The sequence below is a fragment of the Ruditapes philippinarum genome, unplaced genomic scaffold, assembly GCF_026571515.1.
Source record: "Ruditapes philippinarum isolate M1 unplaced genomic scaffold, ASM2657151v2 ctg3933_1_1_1_1, whole genome shotgun sequence".
NCBI lineage: Eukaryota > Metazoa > Mollusca > Bivalvia > Venerida > Veneridae > Ruditapes > Ruditapes philippinarum.
Genome location: NW_026858416.1, coordinates 100,517 through 122,062, shown reverse-complemented (window position 1 = coordinate 122,062; position 21,546 = coordinate 100,517). Strand labels below are relative to the sequence as shown.

The 21,546-nt window shown below is 31.0% G+C and overlaps 2 protein-coding genes across 2 annotated transcripts; both read right to left on the bottom strand.

Moving 5' to 3' along the window:
• Positions 1-3,887: 3,887 nt before the first annotated feature.
• LOC132753147 (uncharacterized) lies at positions 3,888-6,215 on the bottom strand. The gene is made up of 2 exons (XM_060743589.1): positions 5,394-6,215; positions 3,888-5,136 (listed from the first exon to the last, which is right to left on the bottom strand). Exons 1-2 carry the CDS (start codon positions 6,101-6,103, stop codon positions 4,071-4,073), a joined length of 1,776 nt encoding a protein of 591 aa, XP_060599572.1. The 5' UTR covers positions 6,104-6,215; the 3' UTR covers positions 3,888-4,070.
• A 12,410-nt stretch (positions 6,216-18,625) lies between these two features.
• Positions 18,626-20,966, bottom strand: LOC132753146 (uncharacterized). Its single transcript, XM_060743588.1, has 2 exons — positions 20,471-20,966; positions 18,626-20,214 (listed from the first exon to the last, which is right to left on the bottom strand). The coding sequence occupies exons 1-2, from the start codon at positions 20,593-20,595 to the stop codon at positions 19,176-19,178; spliced, it is 1,164 nt and encodes a 387-aa protein (XP_060599571.1). The 5' UTR covers positions 20,596-20,966; the 3' UTR covers positions 18,626-19,175.
• Positions 20,967-21,546: the final 580 nt, after the last annotated feature.

The following is a 21,546-nucleotide window of genomic DNA, read 5'->3' as shown; positions in this document are numbered from 1 at the left end:
GCTTAATATCTTCCTGTTTCGTATGTAATACAATACAATAAATGCAGTTATTCATAATTTAAAACAAAAGAACAATCACCCCTTAAATATTAACGTTTAACTATAATAATTATATTTTCAGTGTCATTATACCTTTCAAAACTCAATTGTTGGTTAACGTTGCGTAACTTTATTAATTCATATAGTTTTAAATGCGAATGATACTCGTCTACCAATATTTGTTCTTCAATGTACCCTAAATGGCGAATTTTAAATACCTTAAACTTTTTATCATAAAAGGTGAAAATGAGCATATATTAACAGAAAACTTACAGTAACTGTTGTGTTTTTGGACTCACTTCATGACGCTAGTATCTATTCATTTCTTCCAAAAGTTTGGAACTATTACAAGTACTCGATTAGTGAGTATTTTATAACCTGTGTTTACGTTATATTAAAATATACACAAAACAGCCATCATACAGAACGTCAATAGTAACAGCAAAATCAACTAAAACGGGCCCTTGATGAATATGCATCCTATTTACAGTAGTCAATGATAAAATGTACAAAAAGGTTTTTGATAAACATAAACGATCGCAACTTTTCAGCCCTTTAGGACCTAAAATCAATTGTAGTATAATTATTATGATTTACACAGAGCCGATGCGGTATTTTGGTCTAACGTACGCTACAAATCCTAATCATATAAACAAATCATGAAATAATTATAAGGTGGGAGTTGTTGACCACGTGTATTCCACACATCATGTCAAAGTCCAGTTGAATTAATTAAGAAAATTGATAGATATACAAATTAAACAGTACTTATTATTATTTTTCTAGAAACTAATTCTGCTTATGTTTACCTGTTGAAGATATATCATATTTGGATATAATAATAGGCATTTCTATATTGAATCTGATTGTCAGACATTTTTTCAGTCATAATTTTACCGAAATAGACTTTATTTCCATTTGGATGTCACAAAGTACATTAGTTAATAATGATATACGCTCATTTTTGAAGTCACGTGATATAGCTTTTTTCAATTCGTATTAAGTTCGAAATGATTATAACAATTTTCGAGGTGTTTTGATTGATGCATTTTAGGGAAACATAACACCGAAGGGCCTTGATTAGTGTGTATGTGTCTGTATGTGTACGTGTGTCTGACTATGCGTGCGTGTGTATGTGTTTTGTTTTATTGTTCTGTTATTACATAAATTTATCTCATAGATGGCGTCCCAGGACTAATTCTGTGAAAACTATACATGTATTTAGTCAAACTTTCAGCATTTTGGACGCAAATTTTCAAAGTTTTCATTTATTCATATAATCGAAAACGAACGCACGTGAGAGCTGTCATAGTCATGGGTAATCAAAATTAATGTTTCATAAACAGGTTAAAAACCTTGAAAAAAACACCGGGGCATCATTAAGAAAAACAAAAACAACAAAAAATTACGTTACCTGCTTTTGCAACGCTGTTAGACATATCAATTATTTCAAGCCGTTTCAACTGTTTCTTTTTGTATTTTGATGTTGCAATCAACAGTTCTTTTCAGTAATACACTTATATTTGTGTTCATCTGAGGGGCATTTTAATTTGTTGTTTTAACGAACTGCATCAGTGCCAGTCGTAACATGAATTTTAATCTTGTGTTCATTTAATTGATTTCCGCGAGGGATCAAATGTAAATGTAAATGATAATTGAAAATGTTGACATCATCTTAACTTAACTTGTTAACGTAAAAGGAAACATATTAAAAGTTTTTACAAGCTATTACAGTAAAAACCCGCTTTACGACCACCCCGTTTTCGAGACCAACCCGCTAATACGAACGATTTTTTAAAGACCCGAATTTTTTATTCTTTATTTTAATGGTCGCTAACCCCGATTTTGAGACCACCCCGTTATTCCGTAATGCGACCAGTAAATTCAGTCCCATTTCGTAAATTATGTACATTTGGACACCCATAAATACGACCGCGGGCACTTTCTCACCTTGATATTGACATGCGTGTATATTGCTGAAATCTTTTTGACACGTGATGTAAACAACAGTTGTCCTAGTTTTACGACATTTAACGACATCCCGTTTACGACAGAGAGTCAAGGTTACTTTGTATCAAACCCGGAAATGATCAATAATATTGTCGATAATTTCTTAATTTCACACCTTTAATGTCATAACTGGGGAATTAAAACAACAAAGTATTGAACAGAAAACTTTCAATAAGTTTTTTAGAGGTGTTGCTGCTATCATTATCTCTTTCGTTCCATAATTTTAAACAAAATACGATTAGGTTTTTGAAGTTGTTATCGGCGATGAAAACTGTGAAAATAATTAAAGGTTTATTGTTCGGTGTGCTTTGTAGTAAAATGGTGATTTAATAGAGTAAGTCGTGTCATTCTTTTAATAAGAATGTTAAAATATGTTTGTGTTTAAAGACATTCATAATACATTTTGTACCTCTAAAGAAGTTAAAAAAATTTATAATGTTAAAAAGTAAAAGAAAATAAATGAAAATAAAAAAATAATAGTGTATGCTTTATATCTTCTCATTTGAAATAGGTTAGCCCAGAATTAAACATGTGTACAGTACATGGTATCCCTTAATATATTGCCTAGTTTTCTGTTTGGCCAAACTCATTAATGAGACCAACCCGCTATTAAGACCAGATTTGTAAAGTCCCTTCATTGGTCTCATTAGCGAGTTTTTACTGTACAAATTATATTACAAATTATTGATTATTTCTCACCGAAAAATCCGTCCCCTTCGACCCCATCCTGCAATCTGAACATGCTTTCTCCTGGCTTGCTTTGACGTCAGTAGTGTACTTTTGAAGAGCATTTTGTGGCTGGTCAAATCCATTATACTTTAGAAAAAAAGTTTTAAAACTCAAAATAAACTATGTCAAACGTATCGGTATGGATACAATTAATACGATCGACTTCATAATACAATCATATTCAATAATTATTCAATGTTGTATCATAGTTTGGGGACCTTTCTGTTGAAAATGTGTCCGAGTTAAATCGTATACATATACTATGCGTTTACTGGAGTGCAGGTATTAGTTACCCGCACTCCAGAGCATGCACATCGATTGGGTCATTTTTGCCGCGGTTTACTTATTGTGACGGCAGAGAAAGGGAAAGCGACAGAAATATCATATTCAGATGCTCATTCATTGGTTACTTGTTTCTCGGATTTCATGTTGTGACAACAGGGAACGAGTTTTTATGTCTGACTATGATACAAAAGAGAAAGAACATCAAAACACTCGGCAATCTGATTTATACTCGGGGGCTACGCCCCTTCGTACAAATCAGATAGCCTCGTGTTTCGATGCTCTTTCTATTACTTATTTAATACTATTAACATGGTATTAAATATATCTTTACATCGCAGGCACTTGTTTGTATCATATTGAGCGAAAATTAACACAGATCTAATGATCTCAGTGATATATTAGGTTTAAATTGAGGTTATGTCTTCATTAAAACATAAAATATATTACAAACACAAGAACAAAGATTCATAGTGTAACAAAATACATTTCAAATACCTTGTTAACTTAATACTATAAGGTATTTATTACCTTTTTAAAAACTGATATCGGCTAAATGTAAAAAATAGTACTTAACTTATAAAATAAGTACGTCGTACAATACTATTGATTCAATAATTGCTTTTAATTTTTTGTTTTGAAAACAAACTTCAATTTTAGGCTAGTACTGATATACAAATATAACTTTATTTTTTGCAAATATTGTTACAGAAATATGAAACAATACATGGGAAAACGAAGCCACAAAGAAACAATTCTTTTATTTTATAGTCATAAAACGGACTGATTATAATTTTCTTTTTATATTTAAATGTTAAAAATGCATGAATGTATATGTCAAATTATTCTCTCTTTTTTTTTGGTAGAAACTAAAGGCATATCACATACTTTTAAAAAGATAAAGGTTAAATATATATTATAATTAATAATTATTGTTATATTCGTTAAAATGTTTTTTTTTATATAAATTGTTTCTATAGAACTTGTACGTCGATCATAGTACGAATACATCACATAAAAGTATAAACATGTATTTTGTCACTTTGCCACACAGCAACTATTAGTCTATAGTTTCTCTTCTCATGGCACAAAGAAATATGGCTATAAATAAAAATATCATCATTTCCAATTTGTCCCACATCTTTTCGATGTATATCAAATCTCATCACCCTATCAGAATTTGTTTCTGTAACAAAAATGTATCCTCGTTGTCCATGACACAGTCTATAGGGTTGGCATAAATTTTCCGATATGATATATACAACAGTTCCATGTTTGTCGAGAACAACTAAGCCTTTCTTCTCATCAGCACAATAAATGATGTCTCCTTCTTTGCTTACACACACGTCCTCAATATTGGTTACATCGACAGGTTTCAATTTAGAAATTTGTTTGCCTGTACCGCTAAATACTTCGACTGTGTCAGATGTGCATCCGAATAATTTTTGTTTAGCAAAAGCGATACCATTAAACAAATGTTTGATTTCAAACAATAACTGAATGTCTATTTCACCATTAAAATCGACTAAGTGAAATTTATAGTTTATACATGCGACGATAACCCTGTTTTCTTTAACGTAGCACATTGAGTATGGACTACTAGGTAATGTATGAGAACCAATAATTTTAAAGGTTTCTTCATTTAAAATTTTGAGATTACTGTTTTTAGAGTCAGCCAGTAACACCTTTTTATTTTTTAGCTGGACTATCCCTGAAATAGCACATGTCTTTGTATCAGAACTCGTTCGTATCGAGTATATTCCGTCCTTTTGAAATTGACCATCAGATTTGCATCGCTGCTTTGTTTTTAATTCGTGTGCTATGCTCGGATAGAACTCGTCCTTGTTAAATTTCTTGCTGATTACTTGTCCGCCTTGATTTAAAGGTTTATGGCTTTCATTTATTTCTGTTGATCTAGTTGATATGTCTGTTACAATATTTTTCTTTTTGTTCTGATCACCGTCCTTGTCAACTTTCGAAGGCAATTTTGAGAACGCAACCATTTTAAGTTGTCTGAGATTTTCTTCTTTGCTTGTTTCTGTTTTATTTAAGTCTTTTGCTGGCAGTTCTAAATTTCTTTAAAAAGCAAAGGACGATGTATAAAAGTAATTTTACAAAACCAGCCAACATTGTTAATAAAGAATTTGTATCTAATTTAATATCAATGAAAAGTGTTTAAAAGTAATTCAGAAGTATACTTCCAGAAAAATATAATGTAAGTTGCCAAACGCAATATATGTTGCAAACAAAATTGAGGAAACATTTAGACATTACAGAGTGATATTTTATCGCAAATATTTGATTGAGATTTTAGTTGGATGTACAAAACATACCCTTCATTTTTCACAGATAAAGTGACAACAACATGATCATCGTGCCAATGGTTGTGATCTTTAAGACAAACATAACACATATATTGACGAGCGTGTCTACAGCTTCTGCAGAAATGGGTGGCATCTGCCTTTTCGCATTTTGAACATTGTTCTGCTATGTTTTCTTTGCTGATATTCACCTCCGTTTTGTTTACCTCGCCAATACAAGGTAAATGATATGTTTCATTTTTAACATCCTCCTCTGCAATTTCACTATAGACATTGACGTCTTCACTATGAGAACCTTTGACAGTTAGGAATGAACTTGAAATTGATCGTCTGCTAGTTTCACACACTGAAGGAAGAGGCCCTCGGATTGAAGCATATACTTTTGAAAAGTCATCTTCTGCATCTGCCTTTTCGCAATTTAAAAATTGTTCTGCTATGTTTTCTTTGCTGATATTCACCTCCGATTTATTTACCTCGCCAATTAAATGTAAATGATATGTTTCATCTTTAACATCCTCGTCTGCAATTTCACTATAGACATTGACGTCTTCACTATGAGAATCTTGGACAGTTAGGAATGAACTTGACATTGATGGTCTGCTAGTTTCACATAATATAGAAAGAGGTTCTCGGATTGAAACATACAAACTTGAAAATTCATCTTCAGCATCTTCATTTGATCCTGGTCTTATTTTAGCAGTTTTATTTTCATGGCTTGCCATACCTTAACTTACCCTGTATTTCAACAATCCACATCCCAAGCAGTTAGATATGCCGTTAGTTTTATATCTCCTTAAATGTTAACACTAAAATGTTTAGTAATACTAATACAAATGATCCGCTTAATCTCTTTCTGTTTTTGCTTGTAGTACAATACAAAGAAAGCATTTAAAACAAAAGAGACTCCGTTGATTTGGAAGAACGATCGCTTGTCAAGTGTTATCATTAAACTATATATATTTAGAGTGTCAAAATACCTTGATCGTTTGTTGACGTTGCCAAAATTTATTAACTTTATTAATTCGTATATTTTCAAACACTTTTATTTTTTAATCTGACTGGTCTACAAATATCTATTCTTCAAGGTACACTGAATGGCGAATTCTAAATATCTTAAATTTTAATTTTAATAAACTTTTATTAACAGAAACTTACAGTAACTGTTGTGATTTTGGACACGCTCCAGAACGTAAGTATCTCTTCATGTCTTCCAACTGTTTGGAACTATTACAATATCACTCCTATCGATTAGTTAGTAATATATAACCTGTGTTTACGTTATATTAAAATATACACCAAACAGCTATTATACAATAGTAACAGGAAAAACAACTAAAACGTGTTCATGTTGACTATGCATCAAATTTACAGTAGTTTATGATAAAATATACAAAAAGGTTCTTAATAAACATACACAATTGCAACTTTTTAGCCATTTAGGACCTAAAATATATTGTAGTGTAATATAATTTAAACAAAGCCGATGCGGTATTTTGTACCTACGCTACACATCCGTAACATATAAACAAATTCATGAAGTCATTAAAACGTGGTACATAACTTTAAAATCCACCTGAATTAAGTAAATTGATAGATATTAGACAGTACACTATTTATATATTATTTATTACTATATTTCTATAAACCGAATTTGCTAATGTTAACCTGTTGAAAATATATCATATTTGGATATAATTGTGCAACAATTGGCATTTCTAGATTGTGTCAATCAGACTCAATCTAGAAATGCCAATTGTTGTCAGACTTTTTTTTTTAAATAATAATTCTACCGAAATGGACTTTATTTCCATTTGGATGTCACAAAATACATTACTTAATAATGATATACGCTCATTTTTGAAGTCACGTTATATGGCTATTTTCAATTCGTATTAAGTCCGAGATGATTTTAACGATTCTCGAGGTGTTCCATTAATACATTTAGGGCAACATAACACCGAAGGGCCTTGATTAGTGTGTATGTGTTCGTGTGTCTGAGTATGCATGCGTGTGTATGTGTTTTGTTTTTTGTTCTGTTTTGACATAAATTTATGTCATAGATGGCGTCCCAGGACTAATTCTGTGAAAAATATACATGTATTCTTCAAATTATCAGCATTTTGGAGGCAGATTTTCAAAGTTTTCCTATATTCATATAAGCGAAAACGACCGCGTGTGAAAACTGTCATATTCATGGCTAATCAAAAGTATTTTTTCATAAACAGGTAAAAAGTTTAAAAACACCGAGGCATCATTAACAAAAACAACAACAACAAAAACCTCCAAAAACAAGCCATTGTGTTACCTACTTTTGCAACGCTCTGAGGCATATCAATTATTTTAAACCGTTTCAACTGTTTCTTTTTGTATTTTGATGCTCTTTAACGGATTGAATCAGTGCCAGACATACATGTACCATGAATCTAAATATTGTGTTCATTTAATTGATTTCTGTGAGGGATCAAATGCCATTTAATTGAAAAAGTTGACATTATCTTAACTTAACCGGTTAACGTAAAAAGAAGCATAATTAAAGTTATTACAAGTTATTACAAATTAAATGCTTTATTCTTTCATACTTATCCTAATATATTCATAATGTGGAATATCTTTCGAAAGTACAGTAGATGAAATATACAATAATTCTGTATTAATAAAGAATAAATGTATCCTAGACTTAGCCTGACATGAAGTTTAAGTATAACAATTCTAATAAATCTATTTTAACTTTATGGTGGTGGTCTCTTTCAATGTTGATGATGGTTCTCAAGTACAAATTTTGTAGACGTAAAATCTATAAAACTATTAGATGAATACTGAAAACATAAAAGTAGGAAGGAAAGGTGACGACGGAGTTGTGTAAACAAAGTAAAAATAGCATTTTTATGATATAATTATAATGATTATGGAAATACTGGTTATAATCATCATTAATTATCGTTAAAACAGCATTTCTCTACAGTATAGAAATTATAGTGGTTGACATCGATTATTAGATTACAATACATTTTGTACGTAAAACAGTTTTCTTTACAGTTGAATAGATACCCAATCCATTAGATCTTGATATTTGTTAAGGTATGTATTTTAAATAAACTTAAGTACTTACTTTTTTGGGGATTCTTAGGGTTCTATTTAATTGTTCTATGCTATAAATGATGTAAGCAATCAATTAGTTGTAATTCCGCCCGAAATTATAAATAGCTTGTAATAGTTTTCAATGTTTCAATTACATCATAATGACGAAATTATCAATATCGGATTGTGATTTGGCATCGAAAACGAAATGATATTTCCTTGATAGTCAACAGCATCAAGTAAACACATAATAGTAAGAAAAAATAATGTTTATAATGCGTAATAATTTATAGTTAATCACCTAAAACATCAGTAGGTTTAGACCCATTAGATGTTTGTTAAAAAAGATGACAAAGGGCTTTAGTTAAGTACGATACTCAAGTTACAATTTGTCGGACGACTTATAGTTAATCTTATAGTGAGCATTCTCTGCGAATTTAAAGGTCAAAGCTTTTAGCATTTGTCTACAATCTTAATATCCCGTGATGCAGTATTCCCGATCATCAAAGACAGAAGTCATAACTCACATATGAGACTGTTCCGTCATCCTTTTTAGGCTAGTTCTGATGTTTGTTTAAATGTCAAATTTAACTATTCATATTTTTGATACATGCTATCACGTTCTTCACAATCTATAGTTTCTAGCACATTAGTGAATCTGATAATTTACACCTAAGTGTCGTAAAAGAGATCCGTAACGAAGGTACTACAGGGAAGGTTCCTTGATCACAAATGAATCTATTCAACAACAGAAGTTTCGAAATTTGCATTCATGGTAAATATACATACATCACCTGGACATTTTAAATGGGTTCATCCTAATAAATATTATTAAAGGCGTTTTAGGAAGTTTTCATATATACATATAGGTATGATTTAAACTGTTCAATAAAATTTCTTTAAACTTGTCATGAAGTAGAACTGATGAACAGTTTTTATGTTGCCTATGTGTCTATATAAAATTTCCCGAAAACGTGTTTAAATGTGTTTTTCCTCATTTTTGCAAAATATTAAACCATATTCAAATCATTTTAGTACAACTCTTTTCTAGAGATTTATTAACATTGTTTAATTTGAACATTTTTTGACATTTAACAATTGACATCATGCCAATAACAATTAATAGACAAAATTGATAAGCAAATTACGGATATGCCCCACTATCTGTTATAAAATTCATAAACAGTATTCGTTGATCAATGTACTTAGTAATGATTTTTGAAATCAAGAATAAGAAAATTTCTTATCAAATTACAAAAAGAAAATTATAGATTTCTACTCTTTAAGAAATCTAATAATTTAATTTATAACAGAATCCTTTTCTTGGTATTGTCTTTGTTTTGTTAGAATTTAAATTTAGCACCCAATTTATCATATGCAGAGACATCTATTATAAAATATCTGCTTTTGCAAATTTCAAATACACTATTTCCTCAATTTAATCATAGATCAGAATCTCTATGTCAATGGAAGACGTTTCGTTATCTTTTCAATCTGTTTTTGCTGTGGGCTGTTTTGAAACCTTATTTGAATGATGATATAAAACACAGCAAATTTTTTTTCAACATTTTTTGACATTTCATAAAACCGTATTGTCTTCTTTTAAAGCAATGTCAATAAATCACATCGAATTATGTGGAAGTAAATTGCTTCGATTTATATCTGTATAAATATCCGTATTGTTGAAGATTTTGTTGCAGTTAAAAAAAGATGTCCCATTTTGTATGATTTATTAAAACGAATATATCCTTAACAAATCATGTATGATTGTATAATTTTTAATGTTTTGAAATATGTTAGCATGTAGGGTTTCACCACAAATACACAAAAACATGTAAAGAGTTGCATAATGATCTTTACATTGTAGGTATAATATTATAATTTAAAACTGACGAAATATGCTCCAAATTGAAAAAAGAAAACAACAACAATAAAACTGTGCATAAAATTATGGTCATATGTGATATCTTTAGCAAACAATGTTTCTGTTATTTAATGCCAATAACAATTAATAGACAAAATTGATAAGCAAATTACGGATATGCCCCACTATCTGTTATCAAATTCATAAACAGTATTCGTTGATCAATGTACTTAGTAATGATTTTTGAAATCAAGAATAAGAAAATTTCTTATCAAATTACATACAACAAAATTATAGATTTCTACTCTTTAAGAAATCCAATAATTTAATTTAAAACAGAAACCTTTTCTTGGTATTGTCTTTGTTTTGTTAGAAATTAAAATCAGCACCCAATTTATCATATGCAGAGACATCTATTAGAAAATATCTGCTTTTGCAAATTTCAAATACACTATTTCCTCAATAATAAGTTTTCAGTTTTCAATCTGTTTTTGTTGTGGGCTGCTTTGAAACTTTATCTGAATGATGATATAAAACACAGCAAATTGTGATGTGTAAATTTATAAAGAATACGGTATTTATTCAAATTAGGTATTTCATTTTTAATTCCTAGTTCATTTTCGTTTGTTAATTCTACAAAGGTTTTCAATTAACACTGAAACTCATTTAAAATAATAACATATTTATTATAACATGTATTTATATACTTATCTTAATAAATCACCTATTTGGTTTGCCGATTCAAATGTTTGTAAGACCGTGTTAAGAATATGACACATACATATTGTCAGTCAATACTTTTATTTATATACTTTTAGTACTTTTGCACTTTTATATAGTTTTAGTGCAACAAAATTTGAAACTCGATCTTATTGTTAAATATTATTCTATGAAGATAAGCTTACGTCTGCTTTATCCACATTAAGTTAAAAGGAATCTTAACTGTCAAAGACTGTCATTGTAAACGGATTATAGAGAAGATATCCTTTAGACCATTCACCATAGATGTTTAACAATGACATAATTAACAATAAAAAAACCCTTTTAGGATTCTTGAATCGTATTCAGGTCCTTTAAGATGTACTTTATTTACAAGTGATAGCGCACTGAAATACCATGTTTTTTTTGCCCTGTAATTTTATAATACATGTATCCTGTTATTTTGTTAAATTTATTTTTTTCAATAATTATCATCAAATGAATGATAACAACGCTTAGTGAAATTTATGCAAGTCAAAAGCATATATTACAATCAATATTAGATTCAATAATTGCATTTTCGTAACAATATATAATCAACATTATCTGCAGTATTTACTCTATCCAGATTTTGTTGCCCTGATATGGTTTCATAAAATACTGCATTCTGTGAGATGTACACAATTGTTCGAAAAAGAACGTAAACTTTCAACTTTCAACGCAATAACGTGGCCAGAATATAGATATATATTTAATTATGAAGTTATTTTTATGTAAGCATTACTCGGAAGTACCTTTCAATCCTTATTCAGCTAAGAAATATAAAAATAAAGGAATAACACATAATTTAAGGGCGTGAATTGAAATGGTTTAATTTGTTTTCTTTGATTGTTACTTTAAAGCCATTCTGTTATGTCGCTTCATTAAAGCGACCAAACTCTATCTTATTGGCATTACGTTGACATGATATTGATGTGAAACATACAAAAAAATCTTTCTTTAATCGTTACTTCTTAAGCGCTCTCATTGTGGAAAACTTAATAAAGGACACGCAAATTTGAAATTGAACCGATAAACACATTCAAGAAAATGTAAATGTCATGTTTATATGCTAAGAACAATAAGTTTTAGAAACGGTGATAGTAGTTTACTTGATAAAGAAGATTTGTATAGCAATATTTCTTTTATCGTTGCGTCTTTTATCCTGTCTTCTTGTCGGGTATTCTAAATAATGCATGTAATATAGAAATTTCCGATTTCTTTCAAAACGACCACCTGTCTTTGTTACAGGGAACTAATTAAAGAACAAATCGCCGGTGCAAACAAATGACAAAGCCACGTGGAAAACTCCTGGACATATTACTTGGGTTAGGGCTTTAGGTCTTTTAATGTTCAAAGAAGACTCTCCAAAGATGTACAAAATCGAATTTGCAACGGAATTGGTCAAATGGCTTTTGAATGGTAGGCTCGTAAAAATGATGTTTTTCCTGAATTTATATAGAAAAAGAACAAATCGCCGGTCCAAAAAATATTTGACCAAGCCACGCGGAAATCTCCTGGACGTATTGCATGGGATAGGGCTTTAGGCCTTTTTATGTGCAAAGATGACCATCTAAAGTTGTACAAAATCGAATTTGCATTGGAATTGGTCAAATTGTTTTTGACGGTAGGCTCGTGAAAATGATGTTTTTTTCCTGAACTTTATGTACAGAAAGAACAAAACGTGGTGCAATAAATGACCAAGCCACGCGTAAATCTCATTGACAAATTACTTTGGTTAGAGCTTTAGGCCTTATAATGTTCAAAGAAAACCCTCCAACGTTGTAAAAAATCGAATTTGCAACGGAATTTGGCAAATTATTTTTGAACAGAAGGCTCGTAAAGGTGATGATTTTCCCGAAATTTATATTGAGAAAGAACAAATCGCTGATTCAAAAAATGACCAAGCCACGCGGAAATCTCTTGGACATGTTGCTTGGGTTAGGGATTTAGGCCTTTTTAATGTACAAAGAAGATCCTCTTAAAGTGTACAAAATCGAATTTGCATTGGAATTGGTCAATGGTTTTTGAACGGTAGGCTCGTGAGAATGTTTTTTTCCGAAGTTTATATAGAGAAAGAACAAATCGCCGGTGCAAAAAATTACAAAGCTACGCGGAAATCTCCTGGACATAATACTTTGGTTTGGGCTTAAGGCCTTTTAATGTTCAAAGAAGACTTTCCAAAGTTGTACAAAATCGAATTTGCAACGATATTGGTCGAATGGTTTTTCAACAGTTGACACGAGAAAATGTTTATTTTTTTCACGAAATTTCTTAAGACTTTATATAAATAAAGAGCAAATCGCAGGTCCGAATAGCGACTATTGAACGTGGAGTAGTTACTCTTATTTTTTTTGAGTTAAATCTCTGTGCCGTTCAGTCTTATATAGCAGTGAAGAAGATCCTCTTAACTTATACAATCTACTAGGTTCTTTTTACGAAATTTCTTAAGACTTAATATAAATAATTAACAAATTGCATGTCCGAATATAGACTATTGAACGTGGATCTAGGTCCTTTAAATATGATATTCGCCATAGCACCTGCTGTTTTTTTATGTAGTTTAAATTGTATTCATGAGGTCATAAAACTAAAACATTATTTCCACTTAGTTCTAAATACATGCTTACTGTTCGAGTTTATAGCAATGATATAACAGCTTCCTTTTGAAAAATCAATAGCATCTGAATCTTGGTCTTAAAAACGCTTTTAAATTACTGTTTTTCATGTAATAATTAAATGAGTTGGTCTTGAAATATTATTTGTTACAAGTTGCGCTTTATTCAACATTTAAAATGTTATTTATTTATAGTTATAGCATTCAGTTATTTTTAAGGCCTTTATTTATTTATAGAGTAATGGGTATAAGTATGAGAATTTGTTTGTTTTGTTTGGGTTTTATGTCACACTGACACAGTATAGGTCATTTGGCGACGTTTCAGCTTTACTATTGGAGGAAGACCTCAGGTGCCCTCCCTGCATTATTTCAGGCACGAACGGGCACCTGAGTAGAACCACCGACGTTCCGTAAGCCAGCTGGATAGCTTCCTCACATAAAAGAATCCCAAGTCCCTGTCGGGATTCGAACCCACAGTGGTGAGGGGCAAGTGGTTTGAAGTCAACGACCTTAACCATCGACCACGGACGCCCCAAGTATGAGAAAATATCCATATTTATTTTTAAATGTTCATAACATAAATTGTCAATATGAGTCTAAAGTACCCTTTTATTTGTACATAATAACAGTACAACAGTATAACATTACATTTCAGACTGATAACGAGATAATAAATAATTCTGATTATGTCACGGCACTATGCAGATAAGTTATAAAGACGATAAATTCAATAAAACACTTGAAATGTTTATTTTGCTATTGAAGTATTCTATAAACCATAAAAAGAAATGAAGTAAGACGATTATATGCAAAAAAAATAAGTAAAATATTAAATAAAAAATCCCAATGAAGTAAAAGTTCGTTAAAAAAATGCACACATATACATATACTAGTTGAAAGGATCTGGAGAAAAAAGCAACGACCTGATTTACTTCACATTGTTAAAGAACACCTCTGGGCCTATAAGCAGAATATATCCCCAAAAAAAGTTGAAAAAAAAAATGTTTCAAGAAATATCCATCTATTTCAACTTAAAACAGTTTCGCAGGAATGAAAACGTCTTGACATTTTGTATGAAAACTTTCTTAAAATTGAAAATCTGAAATGATGATAAATAAAGCCATAATAATATGACCCGGTTTTGAGTACACTTTGTATTATTTAAAAAAAATACAACATAATGATTAAATTTCCTTTTACATAGTCATTTAGACAAGATACTGATCAAAGTTAAAAACGGAAAATGCATTGTCCTACAAAATATACTTAGAGGTAAAGCAATGGGATTAAATAAACGATGACAAGGAAATAGAATAAATGTTCACAGTATTTGTAGATTGCAGTCAAATAAAAATGTACAACAATTTTGTCTCTGAATGTCTATCATAGTTAATATGACATTTGTTTAGTATTTTGTAAATTGACCGTTCGTTAGTTTTGTAGGTCATGTTTTAAAGTGTGCAGTACTAAACAATAGAAGTACACAATTGTTCTTATTCGTGTATCTAAATAGCACTAAATTACAGTATGCCAAGTTGCAGATTGACAAATTATAGCTTACAGTTGATGATAACATAATTATGACAAAGGATAAAGTTCTGATATCTAAAAAGATAAATGTTTTCTTTTCAATCCCTACGCCATTACTAAACTTGTTTGGTGCCAAACTGTTGTTATTTCCGTGGTCCTGTGTAGCTGGATGTCTTTGGAAAGGTGTGTGTGTGTGTGTGTGTGTGTGTGTGTGTGTTGGTGTGTGTGTGCGTGTGTGTGTGTGTGTGTGTGTGTGCGTGCCTGCGTGCATGTGTGTGTGTTGTGAGAGGGGGTATTTCAAAATCTAATTGCATAACTTAGAAGGTTGTCTCGACCTTATTACAATGCCAAGTACAAAAATATGGTATATCTTTTTGACATTCATATGTATAATGTCAGATTTTTTCCCATTTCCACCAATTTCGACCGTACTCCTTGATCTTATATTGTGAAAGTCTACTTCAACTTATGAACAGTGTTATGGTTGAGTTTAGCGACCCTCTACACATTACCTTCCACAGTTTTTCAGTTACCATGTACGTTGGTTAACTTGTTGATATTCTATGATAGTCATTAACATGTCATTTGTATACATTTCACGGAATTTGTTTTGCAATTAAATATGTTTTCACTGTCACCATGAAACACCAGTGAGAAATAATTGAACGTTTCAGGGTTTGATAAAACTGCATGTGTATATTTAGAAGCGTTTTCCCTAAGATCTATTAAATGAAATAAAACAATATTACTTCCTGCAAATCTAAACCATAGGAAAACAAGTTATAAATAATGATATCATGTTATCAATGTAAAGTAATGAGAATAACATGACGTAAATAAGTGTTAAATTACAATGAATTATGATCATGACATAAATTATGATAAAGACCGATTGCATTTTTTATTAACAGAAATGAATTTTATAATATTATAATCGATGTTGTCAATATGCATTGACCAAAGCGAAGAAAATTGGAATGCGCATACACATTATCTAAAGTTTTGAAAAATATCTCCATTTAAGCCTTTTGCAGCTATTTATTTAAAACGGTAATGCTAATTTAATAGCATATATTAATTAATTATTAATTAATAATAAATTGCTAGAACTTATCCAGACTGAGTACAAAACTTTCTTAAAAAAGACAAATACTCGTACAATTAATATAAATTTGTAATAAATTTTAAAATTTACGGTCTTACTCTAACGTTCAATAAACAAACAACTATGTTGTGCATTGTAGCGAGGTTATTTTATTACGAGATCGTTATAACAGGAGGATATATCACAATGAGAAATACATATGTTTAAAGCATATCACGATCAAATCTGTTGTACTATACCCAAGACATTTCGTGATAAAATGTAAAATAAACAAAACTAAACAGGTTCGATCGTATAGTCTGCCGCCTGCGTAAAACCCCTTTTATCTTTTTGTGAGAGGAACCGTAGAATCCGTGGGCATGCACAGAGGAAACACAAAAGTAAACCTCCTCAGACTATTCCTCGGAATATTGAATAACGGACCGTGCTCAGACATGCTAACATATATATCAAATATATACATATCAATAAATTTTCCTTAATCAAAATACAAGTTCTGTTCAAAATATACAAACTTGAAATAAAACTATACATTCAATATTTTTTTTTACTAACTTTGTATTTTTTTCCTTATAAACCAGTTTGCTTAATTATGTCTTTAACAGAATCTTAGAACTGATTTTTATACTCTGCCGCGGGTATATATACCCGTGTATGAAATACACATGTATGCTTGAATACATTCAAGCCATGTAATCCGTTACAGTTAGACAATGGTTCTCCTCTAAACGATGTAACGCGGAGAACCAGTAATTGTAATTGCTTTTCAAAAACTCTTAATATTTATTTATTATTGGTTCATAAGCGTACAGCACATTGATAAAACCATATTTTATATGAGCCGTGTCACGACAAAACCAACATAATGGGTTTGCGACTAGCATGGATCCAGACCAGCCTGCGCATCCGCGCAATCTGATCAGGATCCATGCTGTTCGCTATCAGTTTCTCTACTTGTTATAGGGTTAGTAAGCGAACAGCATGGATCCTGATCAGACTGCGCGGATGCGCAGGCTGGTCTGGATCCATGCTAGTCGCAAACCCATTATGTTGGTTTTGTCGTGGCACGGCTCATATGAAATATATATGCGCATATAAAAAGACGTGTTATAAGGACATATATGTAACAGAACATAATGAAGATAATTCCACAACAAATAAGTAATGCAATTTAAAGAGAATGGGTGTGATATATCTCAAGGAATTCTGAATGTTATTCTTATTATTTAAAAAGGGTATCAAAAACAACCCAGACAAAGGGCTAAAAGATTCAACAACAACAACAACAAACAGAAAAAAGACATCAATCATCAGCAAAGTAAACTGAGTTTCAGAAACTGCAATATAAAATTATCAATTATCTTTCTTTATAATTATGATACAAATATGGAATTGTAGAAAAAATGACGCAAATTTAAGTTTCTGATTACGATAAATACAAATATAATACAATTTCATTTGTAAGGACACGTTTTAACAAAAATCATTGAGATATCCCGGGTTCGAACCCCACCAGGGGCACTGCTAATTTCCTTGAGCAAGAAATTTACCTGCGATTGCTTCACTTCACCCAGGTGTAAATGGGTACCTGCGAGGGTGGTATAATTCCGTTGCGCCAAGTGCCGGCTGCACTAAGAGGAGTTAAAGGACTCCCCAGGGAGATTGATAGATAGATACCAGTAGCCCTATGACCAGGGGTAATAGCTGTAAAGTCGGTGAACGTGCGTCAGCATGAAACTTAGACTATAAAATGCAATTACTTTTTACTTTTTTATATCTAAAGTTATTTCATTCACCTTTGTGTGTTCACTAACCTTAATCATGTATCATAGTTTGTTTACCATTATTTCACAAATTTTAAGTACGGCTATTATGACCTGATTCTCAGAAAATAATCTCCGCCTTACAATGCAATAATTAATTGCTTTAATTAATGTACTCATCCACAAGATGTAAAAGCGTTTCAATTTCTTTTATTTCATTAGATACTTAATATATACCAACAACAAACATTAATTTGTACCAGTAATATCAAGGCTAGTGAAGAAGGACTAAACTTCAGTTACCTAAATTAAATATATTTTCTTTCCAAAATATAAAGCAGTCGATTAGATTTATTCAGAAAAAAAACGAGTCTTAACTCAAACAAAATATATCAGAATTGTCTTAACAGCATGTTTTGAAGGTAATTTCGATTCACCATAAAACATATATATTGCCAGTAAATTGTCAGTGTTATACATTTAAAACGACCTTAGATATAACTTCAATCAATCAACTCTTTACTTGACTGTATGATATTGAACGAAACAGCAAACAAATATGATAAACTTTATCAATTATACATAAGGTTACAATGACTATTATATCTACTTTACGAAATGTTAAACAGACACATGATTAACAGAATGGTAGTTTGATAACACATTGAACCTCAATAAAGTCTGAATACATTCCAAAGTAGTCTTTGTTGACTCGTTAATTCGTTACACTTTAAAAACAGATACATGTATTAGCTAAATTTAAACAGATTAAATAGTACTTGCTGAACTAAAAACATCGAGAAGGAGCTTAAAAGAATTTTGTACTGCATATTACATATTAATCGACATTTTACATTTTACAAATATTTTTTTCTCAAACTCTTATAATGTGAAGTCACAAAAAGCAAGTGAATTATATATTAAACAATCAATGTTAAATATACATTAAGTTTCCAATCTTGGATTATCTAAAATACTTCTTTCGCCTCAAATACTTTTAAACATATAGAAATAAACAAGGAAGTGTTAGCTTTTGTTATTATATTTAAATATATTTATATCTTTAGATATTGTCTATACTGTCAATCCTTCAAATATATCATGGGCAAGTATAAACATGAATTTTGTCACTTTGCCACAAAGCAACTATAAGTCTATTGTTTGTCTTCTCATGACACAAAGAAATAGGGCTGTTGTTTGTATACACATCTTCTCGTCCAATTTGTATCGCATCCTTTCGCTGTATATCCACTTTCATTACTCTGTCAGTATTTTTCTCGGTCACAAAAATGTAGCCTTCTGGACTAAGACACACTCGATGAGGTTTACATAAATTTTCCGATATGATATCTACAACAGTTCCATGTTTGTTAATAGCAACTATACCTTTCTTCTCGTCAGCACAGTAAATAATGTCTCCTTCTTTGCTTACACACATGTCCTCAATATTGGTAACACCTGTTGGTTTAAACTTTGAGATTTCTGCGCCTGTAAGGCTATATACCTCAATTGTGTCAGAAGTGCATCCCCATACTTCATCTCTAGCAAAAGCAATACATTTAAACAAATGTTTGATTTCAAACAATTTCTGAATGTCTTTGTCGTCCGCGAAATCGACTAAGTAAAACTCGGAGTTTATACATGCGATGATAACCTTGTTTTCTTTAGCGAAGGACATTAAGTATGGATTACTAGGTAGTTCACGAGAAACAATAATCTTAAAAGTTTCTTCATTCAGAATTTTAAGATTACAGTTTTCAGAGTCAGCTAGTAACATCTTTTCATTCTTAAGCTGAACTATCCCTGTAATAGCACATGTCTTTGTATCAGAACTCGTTCGTATCGAGTACATTCCGTACTTTTGAAGATGACCGTCAGTTCTACAACGCTGCTTTGTTCTGAGCTCGTGTGCTATGCTTGGATATAACTCGTCCTTGTAAAATCTCTTGCTGATAGCTTGACCCTCTTTATAGGGAGGCATTGCATTTTCAGTATTCTGTCCTTCGTTCTCATCATCATGTTCATCACTGTCAACATTTAAAGGTTGTCGAGAGAATTTTGACGTCCTATGATTGTTGAACTTTGCTTCTTTGCTCATTCCTAATTTATCTAACTCTTCGGGCTGTTGGCCCAAATTTCTGAAAAAAGAGTTTAATACCGTTATAGAAGTAATCATTCTACAAAAAAAACTGAAGATAAATGTGCGTCTTAATGAATTATTAATGACTAGTGTTTCATTAAAATTGTGAATTACATTCATACCCAAAACAGCGTGAGGCATTGATGAAATAAAGGTTTTCAAAACATCATGGATATCCTTGACAGAAGAGAATAACGTAAACAATCTTTACAGAATATCAGTCATGAAATGATACTTAAATTAACAAAACATACCCTTCAATATCCACCGATAATATGACAACATCATGGCCATCAATCCAATCGTCGTGACCTTCAAGACAAACATAACACATATATTGACGTCCGTATCTGCAGGTTCTGCAGAAATAGTTTTTCATTTTTTCTCTTTAATTATATCCACCTCCGTTCTATTTACGTGACCAATGAAAGGCTGATGATCTGTTTTATCAATAGCATCAGCATCTTCTATTTCACTGTAAACATTGCTTTCTTTATCATTAGAACCATTGACAGTGAAGAAACTTGAAATTGACGGTCTGCTAGTTTCATTTGAACGCACTGAAGACATATGTCCACTGAAGCAAACCTACTGGAATTGTCCTCCTCATCTTCACTTGAATCTAATACATCTTCAGTTTTTGGATCATGCTTATATGTTGCCATTTTTTTTCTTTTAGGGTCTATTCATATCCATAACAGCTATGTATAAACGTTAACTCCGTTTCAATGTTTACAAAGAAATGTTATGTTACACTGATAGAACAAGGAAGTTTAATAGCTTCCTCTTAAGTACAATATATGTATTCATTAAAATCGCGATATTGTATTAATATAGTATACAACGACGGAGTTTTTATTGATCTAAAAACCAATCGATTTTAAAGTGTTTTCGTTAAACTATCAACAGTTTCAATGTATTGATATTAATTGTAGATTAATTGTTGCGTAACGCTGCTGTTGAACATTTTTTATCTGATTGATTTTCGTTTTCAAAGAAGTTCCACAATGATCTCAACAGATCTGAATGATTTCACATTAAGAACTAGAAATTTTCATTAATCAAAGAAAATTAACAGCGTTTTATACTTGAATCAAAATAATTTATTTATTCATACAAAAGGTTGAATAATCAACGATTATTTTACATTTACACATTCATCGAGCGTTTCATTTTTGTATCCATAACTTAGCCCGTCATATTGATGTATAATAACAATAAGTCTAGTTAAACATTTTGGCGGTAGGTAACTTTCTGTTTTCATGTAAAAATGATAACATTCAAGTACAAATTATAACCGTAAAGATAAATGTTTAAAGCATAAAAATAA

Coding starts and splice junctions, on each gene's coding strand:
- LOC132753147 (XM_060743589.1), bottom strand. CDS start 6,103: ATGGCAAGCCATGAAAATAAAACTGCTAAAATAAGACCAGGATCAAAT. Junction 5,137..5,393: donor TTATCTGTGAAAAATGAAGG/GTATGTTTTGTA, acceptor TGCTTTTTAAAG/AAATTTAGAACTGCCAGCAA.
- LOC132753146 (XM_060743588.1), bottom strand. CDS start 20,595: ATGAAAAACTATTTCTGCAGAACCTGCAGATACGGACGTCAATATATG. Junction 20,215..20,470: donor TTATCGGTGGATATTGAAGG/GTATGTTTTGTT, acceptor CTCTTTTTTCAG/AAATTTGGGCCAACAGCCCG.